This window comes from Gracilinanus agilis, chromosome 3 (genome assembly GCF_016433145.1).
Source record: "Gracilinanus agilis isolate LMUSP501 chromosome 3, AgileGrace, whole genome shotgun sequence".
NCBI lineage: Eukaryota > Metazoa > Chordata > Mammalia > Didelphimorphia > Didelphidae > Gracilinanus > Gracilinanus agilis.
The window spans coordinates 594,413,519-594,429,132 of NC_058132.1; the positions used below are offsets into that span (position 1 = coordinate 594,413,519).

The 15,614-nt window shown below is 36.7% G+C and overlaps 1 protein-coding gene across 2 annotated transcripts; it reads right to left on the reverse strand.

Moving 5' to 3' along the window:
* Positions 1 to 969: 969 nt before the first annotated feature.
* On the reverse strand, positions 970 to 14,423 carry CLK1 (CDC like kinase 1). 2 transcript variants are annotated; one of them, XM_044670633.1, is made up of 13 exons: positions 14,334 to 14,423; positions 10,400 to 10,566; positions 9,918 to 10,146; positions 8,704 to 8,794; positions 8,263 to 8,329; positions 3,800 to 3,916; positions 3,543 to 3,709; positions 3,363 to 3,457; positions 3,140 to 3,269; positions 2,796 to 2,878; positions 2,127 to 2,206; positions 1,418 to 1,508; positions 970 to 1,317 (listed from the first exon to the last, which is right to left on the reverse strand). In XM_044670633.1, exons 2-13 carry the CDS (start codon positions 10,564 to 10,566, stop codon positions 1,171 to 1,173), a joined length of 1,464 nt encoding a protein of 487 aa, XP_044526568.1. In that variant the 5' UTR covers positions 14,334 to 14,423; the 3' UTR covers positions 970 to 1,170. The 2 variants fall into 2 exon arrangements, with proteins under 2 accessions (XP_044526568.1, XP_044526569.1); XM_044670634.1 differs by lacking the exons at positions 8,704 to 8,794; positions 10,400 to 10,566; positions 14,334 to 14,423 and having other exon boundaries at positions 9,918 to 9,939.
* Between the last annotated feature and the right edge of the window lie 1,191 nt (positions 14,424 to 15,614).

The window sequence follows — 15,614 nt, forward strand, 5'->3', positions numbered from 1 at the left end:
AAATTTGCTTTTGTAGCCACTTCCATTCATTGCTAGGGCTCACACCATCCTTCAAATAAATTGGAAGATGTGATAGCTGCCCTACCACCCACCTCTGCTTATCATGTAGATGATCTTCAATTTGTCTATTGCCCAAAACATGGTAGTCAGAAATTTCACCCAAAGGAGCTGCTTGTGGAATTTTAATCAAATGAATTATAGTTCAGAGCTGGATGGGGAAAAGTGGGGAGATAGAAAACTGAGAACTGCCCTACTTGGGTCCCCTCCCATATTTGTTAGCACCAGAACCTCTTTTCCTTTTGGGGGGGGGGGGAAGGGAGCATTTATAAGGGCATTAAGGAGAATAAAATTTAATGATTTGGGTTTTGTGTTCTAGTTTTGATAATGTGAATGAGCATCAAAATTAAACATTTCACATTAATTTGTAATCAAAACATTTAAAAACCCTTACCTTCTGTTTTAGAATCGATACTAAGTATCCATTCCAAGGCAGAAGAGTGGGTTACATAGCTAGAAAGTGTCTTGAGGCCAATTTGAACCCCAGATCTCCCATTCTCCAGGCCCAGCTCTATCCACTGAGCCATCTAGCTGCCTTGTGTGAATGAATTACATTTTCTTGTCTATTGTGAGATAACCATGTGAAATTCAAAGACAAAACTTATCCTAGAGTTTTGCTCCTCCGAACAAAAACGGGGAAATTACTTGCTGTTACCGAGTTGGTATCATGATCCTGGCATGAATAATCTGCTTCAATCTAAAAGGAAGCAAAGCTAAATTCTATACCCCAAATTACAAAAATGTAGCACACTAATAACCCTTAGATAAGTGTTGTAGTGTTTTGTTTGTGGGGAGAGACAATGGGGACAAGGACACACCAAACTTTTTAACTGGGAGAATGAAATTTCAACTTTCCAAGATAAATGTAAGCACTTTAAAAAGTTGTGTTTAGAAAACCATCTTGGCAAACAATTTAAAATATTTTCATAAATTTATTTAGATACTTAACAATAAACCAAACTGTTCAAACAAAATAAACATGGCAGTGATACAAAAATTAAGAATTTTACAAAGCTAACTGTACAAAATAATTTAATACTTAAAAATTGTTTTGACTGACACAGTCTATATAATCTCCTTTGGAGAGCTGTACAAATAGTGACTGAACACAGGTCATATATTTTCTTTCTTCAGAGAGAAAAAGAAAGGATGTTTCAAGGCTTCTGTGAGAGTAATTCTTTTGGATGGATCATACTCTAACATTTTCTGGATGAGGTCAAAGAGAAGCTCATGGTCAGCATCTTGAGAATGCATAAATTCCTGAAACCAAATCAAGAGATTATATTTTGCAAATAGTGTTTGCTCTACTTGTGGAAGGTTATTTATCTTAAATACGGAAGGGCAACATTTAATACCTTACCTTTAGGGGTTTGCAACGCCGTGAAACATATCTACCAGCAGAACTGTGCTCGTCCCAATCTAATTGATAATGACGGAAATATTTTTGTACCCTGAAATAAAGTAGAACCTCTGAATTAATCTTTGACCAAATATGAGAACACCATACAGAACTTATTTAATCACAGTAATCTTTCAAGAGATATAAGCCACAAAAATTAACGGGACTTCTACTAGCAGCAATGCAATGATCCAGGACAATTCTGAGGAACTTTTGACAAAGATCGATCACATGGTTCAATAGAGATATAATTGGGGATGTTGACTTTTATAACTACTAGTTAGTTAACTGAGGGACAGGGTTGACTAGTCCAGGACTTTGGCAAGTAAGTGCTATTTTCGAGATTTATCTTTTGTCTTAGAATCAATACTATGGATTGGTTCCAAAGCAGAACAACAGTAAGGCAATGGGGATTAAGTGGCTTGTCCATGGTCACATGGCTAGAAAGTATAGGAGGCCAAATTTGAACCCAGGACCTCCCATCTCTAGGTTCGGCCCCTTTAGAATGATAGAATATTTACAAATATGTATAAGAATGTTTGAATGGGAGCCAGAAAACCTGGCTCAACCTCAATCTTCTTAAGATAGTAATACTTTCCTCTATGGGGAACAAAGAACCATACAGTCAAGAGTCAAGTGCCATTTATAAAATGTGAGTCATTACACATACCTGGTTTTCTGAATCATATGTTTGGGTAAAGGTCCTAAAATCCTTTCCATCATTGCCAAATGTTCCTTACTGTCATGTGTCTGAAATGATCAAAAATATCAGGTTTGACACGAGAAGAAACTTATATGAAGTAACCAAAAAGAATACTAATATTCAGTGACCAAAGCTCACATCATTATCTGTTAAGAAAATAAATATTATAGTCCCAGTCCCCTCCCCCCTCCTCAGACATGTATAAAATAATTTATGTATCAGACTGCTCCAATTCAAAAAGGATATAAAATTGAAAATTGGATTTAACTCCACAGTATATTAACAGCTCACACATTACAATAAATTTAGATAGTTGTATAATGGTTTTATAAAAAACACCCAACATCCAACCCTGCTTAAAATAAAATTTTCATTTCACTTAATCTGTTTTACTTACAATGAAAATGTCATTTTCAAATTGAAATTAATAAAGATTTGCTTCCTGGAAAAGACTCATTCTACTCCAAGGTTCTTTAGCGTTAATAACCTCTTAGGAACTTTCCCCTTACTCCCTCACCCAAAAACTTACATTGAGTCAGGAAACTATTAAGAAATGTTCATAAGTAGAAAAAGGTATCACGCCCTGTGAAATTATCTACAAGACAAATAATAAGAAAAATTCCTCAGGTTACTTACAGGAAATATTGTGAATCCCAGATAGTACTCAATGAGAATACATCCTATACTCCAAACATCACATGGCTGAGCCCATCCTAGAGCTGCAAAGCAAAAAAAGATGTTTGAATCACTAATGAAAAACAAGGGAATATTCAAATGAGAAAAAGAACGAGATTTATAAAAAAGCTTTCAGGAATCTATAGAGAGAAGTTATATAGACACAGATACGGTGAAGTCATGAAATGCACATAGGTACAAACCATTTCCAGTTAAAATTTTTCAAATGAACAATCTTAATTTCTTACTCTTAATTTCAAGAATGGAAATAAAAATTTCTCAGAAACATCTAATTGAAGACTAACCTAAAATAACTTCAGGTGCTCTGTAATGTCTTGTAGAAACCAAGGTACTATGATGTTCATCATCATATGTTGCACTTCCAAAGTCTACAACTTTAATATCTGGATTTTTTACTGTACGCTCATCACGTCTCTGGGGGAAAAAAATCAAATATACATAAAATATACAAGAGCAGAATGACAAAAATATTTATTCTAGCATATTCACATACAAATGTAGACTCACCATTTTGGGATTATACTCTTCTGTGTAGTCTGACTGAACAAATAAAATATTTTCAGGCTTCAGGTCAGTATGAGTTAGTTTATTACTGTGCAAAACTGAAAATAAAAAAAGAAGTTGTTGCAAAGTTTTCTTTTTACAAATTTCAATAAACACATAAAGCAGACAGTCTAAAACACTTACAATTTACAGATTTGCATATCTGATATGCCATTTTCCTGATGTGATCCATTCCAAATGGCAAAAAGCTGTTTTCTTTAATGAAGTCATAAGTGCTAAGACCCAGAAGTTCAAATACAATACAAACATGGCCAAGATGCTCAAACCATTCCAACATCTGAACACAGCGACTAAAATAGATTAAAAATACATTACAAAAAGGTCAGTAGTTTTCATTATTTGATAAACCAAATGTTCTCAAATTCGAATTGGATACTTACAATGTGCTGTTAGGGTCTGTTGAATTTATGTGTTCCAAAACTTGTATTTCTGAATGAGCTGCTTCAGAATATCTATCCACATTTTTCACTATTTTTACTGCTACACGTTTACCTCCCCTAGAAAAAGTTTTAAAAAAATTCCAGGTGAAATGAATTCCAAATATTTAGGTAACATTGATTTTAAAGTTCACTATATAGAAAACTTCAAATTATAGCTTAATATTCATCAATTTATATTGTTCCCTCTATATTTCGGCTGCATACTGCCTCTATAAATTCTTTCTCTTTTCTTAGATGGTTTTAAATGTCTAGATTACTTCATGTGAGCCAGAAACTACCGTACCATGTTAATCTCTCCCAATTCCATAGTGCTCCTCACATTTAATCCCCCCCAGTTATCCACCAACATGAGCACACACATAGGTCAAAAGGCTTTGTTCTACCACTTTCCTAGGCTTGGCATACTACCCCCCCCCCCAAAGCAAGACCACCTCTCACACAATCTCTCTTGGGTACACACTATGACAACCCCCAAAAATTCTCAGTTAAGTCCAATTATCTTTATGCCACATAATCTATTAGCCCTTCTCATTTACACTTTCCTGTCCTAGAATCTGTGGTTAACAACCACTGTCACTGCCTTAGCACCCTCAATATCTTACTTAGGCAAGTTCATCTATAGTGTCATTTCTTTACAGTACCTTCTTGGTCATATCATGAATGTCTTGTCCAATTCCAACCCAAAATTTTATTAGGATCATTCTTTCATTTGCTTATCATTAAGAATTATTAAGGGGCAAATGGGTGGGCTCAGTGGATTGAGAGCCAGGCCTGAAGATGGGAGGTCCTGGGTTCAAATCTGGCCTCAGACACTTCCCAGCTGTGGACCCTGGGCAAGTCACTTGACCCCCATTGCCTACCCTTACCACTCTTCTGCCTTGGAGCCAATACACAGTTTTTGACTCCAAGAACAGAAGGGTTTAAATTAAAATAAAAAAATTATTATCTCTGGATTACCATTCAGTTGTTTTATTCTCTCATACTTCAACTTTCTCCCTACCTTCCCCCCGCCCCATCAGTACTCTTCTAACACTTTATGAGGACAAAATGAGATATTTTATAAAACACTTGGCACAGGGCTTATCATATAAGTACCATATAAATAGTAGCTATTATATTATTATTTTACCAACCACAAGCTGAGGCAGGCACATTTCCCATCTTAAATTTGGCATCCATCCTTACTGCTCTCATAGATTACTCTTACACGTTTTTCTAAATAATGATTTGTCCTCACTTGACTATTTTACATGATCCCATTTATCCTTTAAACCTTCCCATTATGACAAATTTTGTAAATTCTCTTTCAATACCAACTTTCCTGGCTAGCCTAATACTCAGGCTTCCTTGGAAATCCTAATACCTAGTGCTGCAACTGCCACCCCCAAATCTAGTAGTGGCCCTTTACTTACTTCCTGGATTATAATTTTATCCTTAAAAACCCTCATTTTTAGTCAACCCTGGATACCTTTTTACCAGACAAATATTCTTAACATAAAGTCCTTCCTCATGTATATTCCCTTACTAGACCACCAGCATTAACTCTCACTATCAAAGAGCCTGTGAAGTTCCCTATAATTAATACTACCCAGCAAATCTTATTTTCTGCTTCTAATACCCACCCACACACCCTTTCCAGAAGGTTCTTCTGTCCTATTCAGGACAGTCGCTGCTGTTCCAGTCACTCTTTATTCTATTACTCTATTTAGAATGTTTTCTCTTCTATCTTTCCAAAAGCTAGTTGTCCTTTTCTACTTTATCTTACCTCTCTAGCCCACATTTCTCCCCTCTCTTAACTATCACTGAACTTTCATTTAATACCATACCATTTAGTGTATAGCTGCCCAAGATTATAAACTTAAAGAGAAAGAAGCATGAAATCGTGTGTACTCCATGTCCTAGCACAATAAGAACATTGTACTTATCCATGTTGATTTTTAAGCAAGTTTTTGTTTTTCCAAGTAATATTCAAGTCCTAAAGTGGTAGAAACTATTATCATTTCTATTTTATGAATATGCCAATCATCATTTTCTTTTCCAGTCTTTGTCCAAATCATCTGTTACAAGCTATGAAATCTAAGAACTTTCAAGACTAAATTGGTCTATTATTTGTCCTAGAGAGCTTACTATTTGTTATCTAGTGATTCAGAGGTAGGACATGCTTTCTTTAACCACCTGCAACTAATAAATGCAATAGGAATTCCTAAATAAATATAAGGACAGACATGTTTTTCCCTCAACACTGACCTAGAAAATGATTTTTAAGATTATTCCAAGTGAATCGTACAAAAACCAAACAATGGGTAATATCTATCCCAGAGCAGAATGTAATGTCTCAATTGAGAAGGTTATCATAAACAAACTAAACTTAAAAAGAGTGGCAAAAAATGTGATGTATGACTTGTCTTTCTCTGTTTCACTATCTTTCCAGAGGAGCCAGGGAAAAGGAAAAATAAAGGCATAACTAGGAGTTTTAACTCAAGAACTATATAGAATGGTGGCTTTTATCCTGTAGAGAAATGCAATTTACAAGTCACAGTTGTAATAGAAAAATATGGTGGAAGTGGAGGAAAAAAATAAATAGGATCAAGTCTTAAAATCTCTACTTGTATTTGCAAATGTTTCCTATTCATCTTTTTAAAACAAACTAAAAAGATTATGGATCAATTTTGTACACATATCTACTTGCAAATTTTAGAACATTGCTTTTTTTCTCCAAAGCACCAATACTTGAGAATGGTTTGGAAATAGAAGGCAGCTAGGTGGCTCAAATGGGTAAGAGAGCCAGGCCTGGAGACAGGAGGTCCTGGGTTCATATCCATATCTGATATCCACACACACACACACACACACACACACACACTACAAATGAAAAAGATAACACTAGAAACTTACAACATTCATGTTAAGATTTTTAGCCATGCTCTAAAACAGTGGTTCCCAAACTTTTTTGGCCTACCGCCCCCTTTCCAGAAAAAAATATTACTTAGCCCCCTGGAAATTAATTTTTTTTTAAATTTTAATAGCAATCAATAGGAAAGATAAATGCACCTGTGGCCATCACCACTCCCCTGGATCACTGCAGCATCCACCAGGGGGCAGTGGCACCCACTTTGGGAATCACTGCTCTAAACAAATATTGGTATATACTATCATTTAAAAATTTAGTATGCTCTTAAGTATGGTATTTTATGATGAGATTTCACTATACTACGGGTAAAATTCTACCTTATGTGTTTTTAATACAGAGCATTTCTCTGTTAGGACTAATGTCTGTATTCTACATCTTGGTAAAAAGGCTAATTGTAACCACAATTATTGTTTTGGTTTCAATCACTCATATTTAGATGAGTGGGAGATAAGATGGAAGGTACATAAACAAATTTCTATGTTAATATTTCTGATTAAACCTGCCATGCTTATAGAGGCTTCAGAAAAGAGAGCAATGCAATGCAAAGCAATTATAACCTATATATAAAAACTATTTCTAGCAATAAGCACTAGCTGAAAGTGGAACATGCTATATAAGATTTCTTGCTTAGATGTGGGTTGAATAGTTAAGCCTTTAAAAAAATCTCTTCTAACTTAAGAGCCTAAATGTAAAATACTAGTGTTTTTCAAATGTTAAGTCTCTTCTGCACTAACAAAAAACTAATGGCCAGTTTGTAGAACCACTGGGAAGAATGGTTTAAAAGTTTTAACACAAAAAAACTAACTAGGTGGTTAGTTTACATGTAATAACAATGAAGCCTATCTATAAACCAAAGAAAGTAATTATAAGTTCCACTAAATTATAATTTGTATGTAATAAAATTCATCTTTGTTGCAATAGATCTTATACCTCCTATTTCCCCCTCCTCTACCTGGAATAGTTTGATTTAAATGGACTATTTAAATCTAGATACTGAATGTATTTGTCATGTAGCACTTGTTTTATTGAAGAGTAAAAATGGTCAATGACTTCAAATATTAACTTTCTATAAGAAAAATATAGTTAAGATTGGTAGGCCTAGCTTAGAATTCCTCCTACTACCTGCTAGTCATGTAACCACGGTTAAAAAAAACAACAACTTTACTTTCATCTGTTGAATGAGTTTACCACTCCTAATCCTACCCAGGGTTGTTGTTGGGACAATTTGTAATTTTTATAAGCTCTACAAACCCAAAATATGTTTATAAGTTAGACCATCCAAAAGAAAGACCTTAAATCCGCAAAAACCCAAGCTATGGCTTATCAACAGTAGGAAGCCAAGTATGTTAAAAAAAAGTGCCTCTTTTACTCTATTCTAAAGTATTACATAAAACTCCAAGTTTTATTCTCCACTAAGAATAAATATAAGGGGAAATAATCCTACATTTATTTAACTAGAGAAGGAGAGGGGGAAAAAAAACAGACCACTTACGCTTTATGATCGATGCATTCCACAACTTTTCCAAAAGCCCCTTCTCCTAAAGTATCAACAATTTCATCTAAAAAAGAGAAATAAATCTTACTCATACAAGAAATGGTAGCTTTTCACTTATTGTTATTCATGAGTGATAAATGCTATTAATGCAGATTGCCCTAAATACTACTTATCACTAGACATTTATTTTATTGGACAACTCATCAAAACAATTAGTTTTAAACTATCTTTTGGCATTCTGAAATTAACTAACATTACTATCTTGGAAGTGCTGAATAGCAAGCATTTAATTTTCTAAGGAAAGCAAAAACAGTCCCCCCACCAAAAGAATACAAAAGGAAAAAAAGGAGAAAGAAAAGACTTTCAAATCCCTGACATCTTAGTCTAAACAGATTATGCTATCTGAAAAGTTAATAAGTGTTGAAAAATATTCTATACATCTTGCACTTAGTACGTCTCCACTCTGACAGATCAGGTGACCCTCCTCATCATCCTCTACACTCCTGGATCTTTTCCTTCGGTGACTCTTCTGGAAACGTCAAGTGGGCCGCACCAAGATCGTCCAGCCAATCAATAAACCCGAGTGAATTCAGGGCAGAATACGAAATTCATTCAGCGGGGAGATATTCAGGCATTCAGATACACGCCAGGCCACAAACGGTTGGCAGGAGCAATTTCAAATTCAGTCCCCAGAAATTCACAGGGCACATAGTTTATGTTAACAGGAGAAAAACATGGCAAGGAACAGATTTTCAGATAAGATACTTAAAAGTGGCAAGGCAACAAAACATAATACAATCTTTTTTCCTTTAAAAAAAATTTAATTGATGTACTGAAACGTAATTTAAGTCTCTAGTGTCCTTAAATTAATGTTGTAAAATTCCAGGACATTTGATTTGCTTGTCTGACATAAATAGCCTTTCTGGCCAAACTAAGGTTTCCTAGTTAGTTTTAAAGAATGTTTAACAGTTAAACAAATAAAAAGTAGCAATAATTCCTGAGGGAACTGTAAAAAAGCATACAATATGCTGATATAATTTGCAGTGTTTTTAGATTAAACATGTCAGCTGTTCAATAAGTTAATTATCAAAACAGCTTCAATACCAGAAAAAATAAGATCAGAAAGCATGCCCTGCTAAACAAGACAGACAACATGCATATCTGATCTTCAAACTGCAGTCAGCATTTGTTTCTTCAATCTGATAACTATGTGTGTATATATAAACATAGCTATGCATACTTAAAATTTTTAAATCTATATTTACAATGAAATGGTAAAACTAGTAATTTTGAACAAATGAATTTCCTGACGATGTCATAAAACTATTTGGAGTTTTATAATCTTTAAATTAGCTGTATAAACTAGCTTAAATTGAGCTGCCTGCCTGTTATGTCTGATGTTAATCTGAAGGACAGTCACTAATAACTATCTTCAAGAAATCTGCTAAACAAATGCCAACTATAAAAAACTAAAACTACCAATATGCATTTCAGGAATCTCTCATCCAAGGCCATTAAAAAAAAAATTTAAGCAGGTTAAAAATTCAAACTGCTTCATCTATAACATAACTGTCCCAAACTGTCAAACATGAATCCAAGTTTTCCTGCTTAGAAGAGAAGTTATTTCCAAAATAGTGAAAAATTGCTCATACCACATGTGAACGATGGTGTGCAGTACTGCGGTGACTCTTGTGTTTTCTTTTATAATGACTTCTTCCACTTCTACCAGAAGACTTGCTACTGTGATTGTAATAACCACTTTCCTGTTCTCTATGGTGATAGCCGCTTTCGTATCCTTGACAGTAGTCATTTCTATATTCATCGATGTAGCGTCGATTACGGTAATCTCTCTCATTTATACACCTGGCTTCCAAATAATGGCTAGAAAGAGATTACAGAGAATTTAGTCACAAATTTTGTACTACTCTGAAAAATTCAAGATGCCCTTAAAAGAATGATGCTAGTAAGTCATTTAGACATTTCTCACTCCCAAACCCCAATATTATGCATAGATTCCTTTCAACCAATAAGTAAATGTACTTGGCAGAGAAAATGTGCTTGTGAGGGTTATAAAATTACAAAAACTTCAATTTTAAAAAAGCATTTATCTATTTCAGCTGTATTACTTCCTTACCGTTCATAAATTTTCGAGTGATTATGCTTGCAGCGCTTGTTCTCCCGGGAACTGCTATGTGATCTCTTCCTTCGCTTATGACCACTGATACTGCTACTCCATTTTCTTCTATCCCAGCTTTCCTTTTCAAACCAGTCAGAGCAATTTGTTCTCTTTGAATGTCGCATCTATTTTAAAAAAGTTTCCCCATAAGTTATACTTCATATGACAAAAAGTTTTATTTACATGGTTATTTTTTAATATTGGAAAGGTAGTTAGATCCCAGAATGTGGAAATGTCAAACTGAAACCTTTATATTTATATCCTAGAAGCAATAAGCTATCACTTTAGATTTTTGAACTGGGGACTGATATGGTCAGATACGTTAACTGCTTGCTATCCATGGGGGAAGACTGGGAGTGCAGAACAATGAGAGCTAGAAGATCAATAAGTCAAGGTGATGGGTGTGATAAATAAGAGTCCTGTCATAGAGATTAAGTGGAGGAGATTGGCTGAAAGGGTGTTAAATCCAGGACAGCATCATACCATCAGAAGTATGAAAAAAGTTAAGACATAGAAAGTATATATCAAGATTGCTATTTTTAAAAATCACAAATCCTTGAAGTAATAGGAAACTTTTTATGAGTATTGTTTAAAAGCAGATGTTGCTTTAATTAAATTAGGTGACTAAGCAGAGTACTGTGCTAATTGGGAAGACAAAATTTAATTTAGCCCTAAAGTGTGCCTACAAAGACTGTTGCACACTAAAAACTTCCCCATTTCCAAAATACACTAGTCTCAAAAGTCCGTCAAGTTATAAAGAAAATTATACACATAATCGGAATGTGATTGTCTCATATCCACAAACACTAACATTTTCATAACAAGGAACCCTTTCTACTTTTTCTTTATATACGAAGTCTTAGCAATATGCCCAGCACATAAACACTTTAAAAACTTGCCAATTGCTTCTTATGCAGTCCTAGATTGAGTTCAGCCCTATCATTCTTTAAACACCTAATTGCTCTAAAAGCACTCAAAACATTTTAGTGCTGTTACAAATAATATTGATATAGATGGATATAATATTAATTTTAAAATTTACAGTGCCAATTATGTGCCAAAGAACCGTGCTAAGCACTGAGGATACAAAAAGAAGCAAAAGATAAGTCTTTGTCCTCCTGGACTTCTTAATCTAATGGGGGAGACAACATGCAAGCAAACAAATATATACAAAGTAAGCTAACATGAAGAATAGGAAATAATTAACAGAAGGGAAAGCACTGGAATTAAGAAAGGTTGAGGAAGATTTCTGTAGAAGCTGGGATTTAAAAGAAGCCAGAGGTTGGTAATCAGGTGGAGGAGAGAGAGGGCATTCCCAAAGCAGAGAAGGAATCTTGTTTGACAAACAGCCAGGAGGAATAAGATTTAAGACTAGAAGGGTGGGGAGGTAGGATAGATCATGAAGGGCTTTAGTTTCCCAAAGAGCATTCTGTATTTGATCTGAGGCAATCGGAAGTCACTGGAGTTTATCCACTGGGAGAGGTGGTGACAGCCACAGGACTTGCACTTTATTATTTTAAACCTTTACCTTCGGTCTTAGAATCAACACTGTGTATCAACACAGCAGTAAGGATTGGGCAATGGGGTTTAAGTGACTTGCCCAGGGTCACACAGCTAGGAAGTATCTGAGGCCACATTTGAACCTAGGACCTCCCACCTCCAGGTCTGGCTCTCAATCCACTGAACTACCCAGCTGCCCCCTCCCCAGAACCTGAACTTTATGGATAAGAGTGTGAAGAGGCAAGCAGACCTACCAGGAAGCTATGTCAATAGTCCAGGAGTGACATAAGACTCTATTAGAATGATGGCAGTCAGGAGAGAAGGGTGCCTATTTGAGATGTTGCAAAATTGAAATTGAGTGGCTTTGGTAACAATTGGATATCAATATAAGAGGATGTTCAAGAGACATTGGGGAATCCAGAATGAGTCCCAGATTTTGAGCATGAGGGACTGGAAGGGTGGTGTAGTCCCCTACTGTAATATGGGAAGATATGAAGGAGGGAGTCGATAGTTTAAGATGTTTACTAGTCATCCAACTTAAGATGTCTGAAAAGCAGTAGGGGAAGTGCCAGACTGAAAGTCAGCAGAGGTAGGGGTTAAGATAGGCTGATTGGTGAATCAAGTGGCATTGACCAGGTAATTAAATTGAGGGGAGTTGATAAGATCAAGTGTGGCACAAAAGGAGAAAAGGGCCAATAGTAAAACTCTCCTTCATCCACACAAAATAAAAATTGTCTTCTACACCTTCCTAATATGTAACTATTCATTTATAAAAATAATTGCACATAAGACATTCTTCAAACTACTGTGTACAAATGAATTTCTCAATTTTCTGACTAATAAAATGCTTAAAAAAAACTTGTATTCTTTCAAAGACTTAGTGTTATGGGATAGGCAATGATGGTTAAGTGATTTGCCCAGGGACACTCCAACTAGGAAGTGTCTGAGGCCATATTTGAAACTAGGACCTCCCATCTCTAGGACTGACTCTCAATCCACGGAGACACAGCTGCCCCCCAAAAGTGCTTATTAAAAACTTTAATTGTTAATTATTTTTTTATTAAACATTTTGTTCTTTGAAACCTCATTCTACAATTCAGAGTTAAAAATGTTAAGTTTACAACATACTTGCAAACCATTTTAATGTAAAAATTATTTATTTTGGTTATTTTTCAAAGTACAAGGGGTTTGATATTACCAATTATTTGATGCCCAACTTCCTTATAATACTAAAGGTAAACAATCCTTTTGACATCGTAATGAATGAAAACAGAGGAAACTATAGTATAGTTCAACTTTTAAAATACATTTCACTAGCTACACTATCCCGCAGGTTGCTTTGTCTTTAAGATGAATAATTTCTCTTCCAAAAAACGAATTGCCCTCTGAAAATGGGACTTCCCTTAAATTTTGTTTAATTATGACCTATGTGATTTCATCCAGCCATCTTGTGTTAACAACTTGCCCAGCCCACCTTTGTCACTACCAAGAGCCTTTTAAATCATGAAGATAGGTTTTCAAAGGAAGTCAAGAGACCGAATCAGAGGTAAAGGACAAAGTTGCCAACCGTCGGCTACTCTGCTCAACATTCTCACCCTCTTCAGAAAACCGTAACGATTTCATCAGATAGAACCTTCCAGGAGCCAGAGGCCGAGGACGTTCAAAATAAAGAGTCGCTGGGCTGGCAGGGTTTAAGTTTTAATGGCTCATTTTCGCCACGTCTCCTAGCCTAGCTTTCCTTTCTTGCTCATTTTAATCAAGAAACTAGCAGCACTTTTGTCCACCAGAGGCCCTGTGACCTTAAGTTATTGGCTGACAAGTATTATTTCACCAGGGGAACTTAACTAAGGGCATCGACTTTATTTTCTGTTTCTTTTGTAAGTTCTCACTACAGAAACGACGGCACACTGGAGGGAGGAAAAGGAAAAGGCCAACGACCCGGAGCGAGCTACTCCGTGTTTAGGGGCAGAAAAGTCCCGGCTGTGGCGGTTAATTGTGAGGTCCTTCTCCCCTCCCCCACAGCGTGGGGGCAGCCGCGGGCGGCTCCCAAGTCAACAACGCTCCCCTCCCCCACTCCGCCATTTTGACGAGATCGAGCGAAACCTGGAGAAGACAATATGGCGCCTGCGACCGCAGGCTTTGCCCCAAAGGGGAGCCCACTCCGGAAAACGGGAGTTGGGCCTTGCCTTTCCTTCCACAAAATCTCTCAACCTTGGGGCGATGACAGCGCGCCAGCTAGTGCACCGCGATGGCAGCGACCACAATCCGAGGCTCCGGGGAAAGGGTTGGCTGGAGAAGCCACCACTCTTAAGGAGAAAAGCTCATAGTGGCCAAAGGATTAAGCTGAAGAGAAGGGAAAGTGTTACAGAACACTTAAAAAGAATTAACTTACCGCTTCGGCCAAGGAAACGAGCTTACGACGTGGCAAAACTAGCCTCCGAAGCGGACGGAGCTCCAAACGACAGCTACCGACCGAGACGGATTCCGACACGCAGAATGGCGCGGGCGTCAGGAATGTTCTGGAAAACAACAGGGACGCACGCGCGTTGGCCCCGCCCCAAGGGGGGCGGTGGCGCGTACGGAAGCGTCGAGGTAGAGACATGGGTGGAGGAAAGAGGCGGAGCCTACTGGTGAATCTGCGCATATGCACAGAGTTGTTTTTGTCAGTTTCTTCAGCTTCATCAGTCTTTCACAATCAGAGATTAGCCTAGTAGTAACTGGCACTTAGTAGGCGCTTAATAAACGTTTAGAGAGTGATTGATTAAACAAGATAAACTAGATGGTGGAATAATTTGGGGCAGTCAGGCGGAAAATAGAAAAGGCTAGGAAAACACTTCTTTGGATATCTGCCAGCCAAAGTCCAGAACTGTCGTTTACTCACTAGAAAAGGATCTGATCTCAAACTAAACTACAAAGCAGTCGTCATCAAAGTGATTTAATACAGGTTAGTAATTAGAAAGGTTGATCACAGTTTACAGAAGCAAAGTAGGAAAGGAGTGTGTTGATTGCATTTTGGGGCTGTTATGAGTCCCTTTTTGTTTCCTGCATTGATTTATGGCCTCCAATGAGAGCTTTCTATCTTTTTATGATCTTCTGCAGACAATCTTGTACTGAAAAATGCATATTACATTTGGTGCTTGTAAAAGAACTGGGGACTTGAGACCTAGAATTGAGCAATAGATGGAAATTTCTGATAATAAGTTGACAGTAATTTTTTTTTAAACCTTTACCTTCTGGCTTAGAATCAATACTGTGTATTGGTTCTAAGGCAGAAGAGCAGTAAGGGCTAGGCAATGAGAGTTAAGTGACTTGCCCGGGGTCACACAGCTAGGAAGTATCTGAGGTAATATTTGAACCCAGGACCTCCCATCTCTGGGCCTGACTCTCAATCCACTGAGCAACCTAGCTGCCCCCAACTTAGTAAATCTTAACAAGCCAGAGTTGTAGTTTTTTTTTTTAAAATCTCCTTTGCCAGAGATGTCATAATTACTGAGTGTGGAAGACAGCCTATTAGCTCTGGTAACTAGTTAAGTTCATTTTTTCATTGAATCAATCTTTGGCGCAGAGTGTGAACCAAGTCTGCACATTTCCTTGAATTGTGTGTCTGAAGCAATTTGTATTAGAGGAAGAAACTTGCTCAGAACCAGAGGGAGAGATTCCAAAGGTTGAAACC

Bases quoted from the DNA above. Each gene is read 5' to 3' on its own strand.
- CLK1 (XM_044670633.1), bottom strand. From the start codon at position 10,566: ATGCGACATTCAAAGAGAACAAATTGCTCTGACTGGTTTGAAAAGGAA. The intron at 3,270-3,362 runs GTGAGTCTACAT...TTTTTCCCCCAG, and splicing joins AAGAGTATAATCCCAAAATG to AGACGTGATGAGCGTACAGT. The intron at 1,318-1,417 runs GTAAGGTATTAA...ATTTGGTTTCAG, and splicing joins GGCGTTGCAAACCCCTAAAG to GAATTTATGCATTCTCAAGA.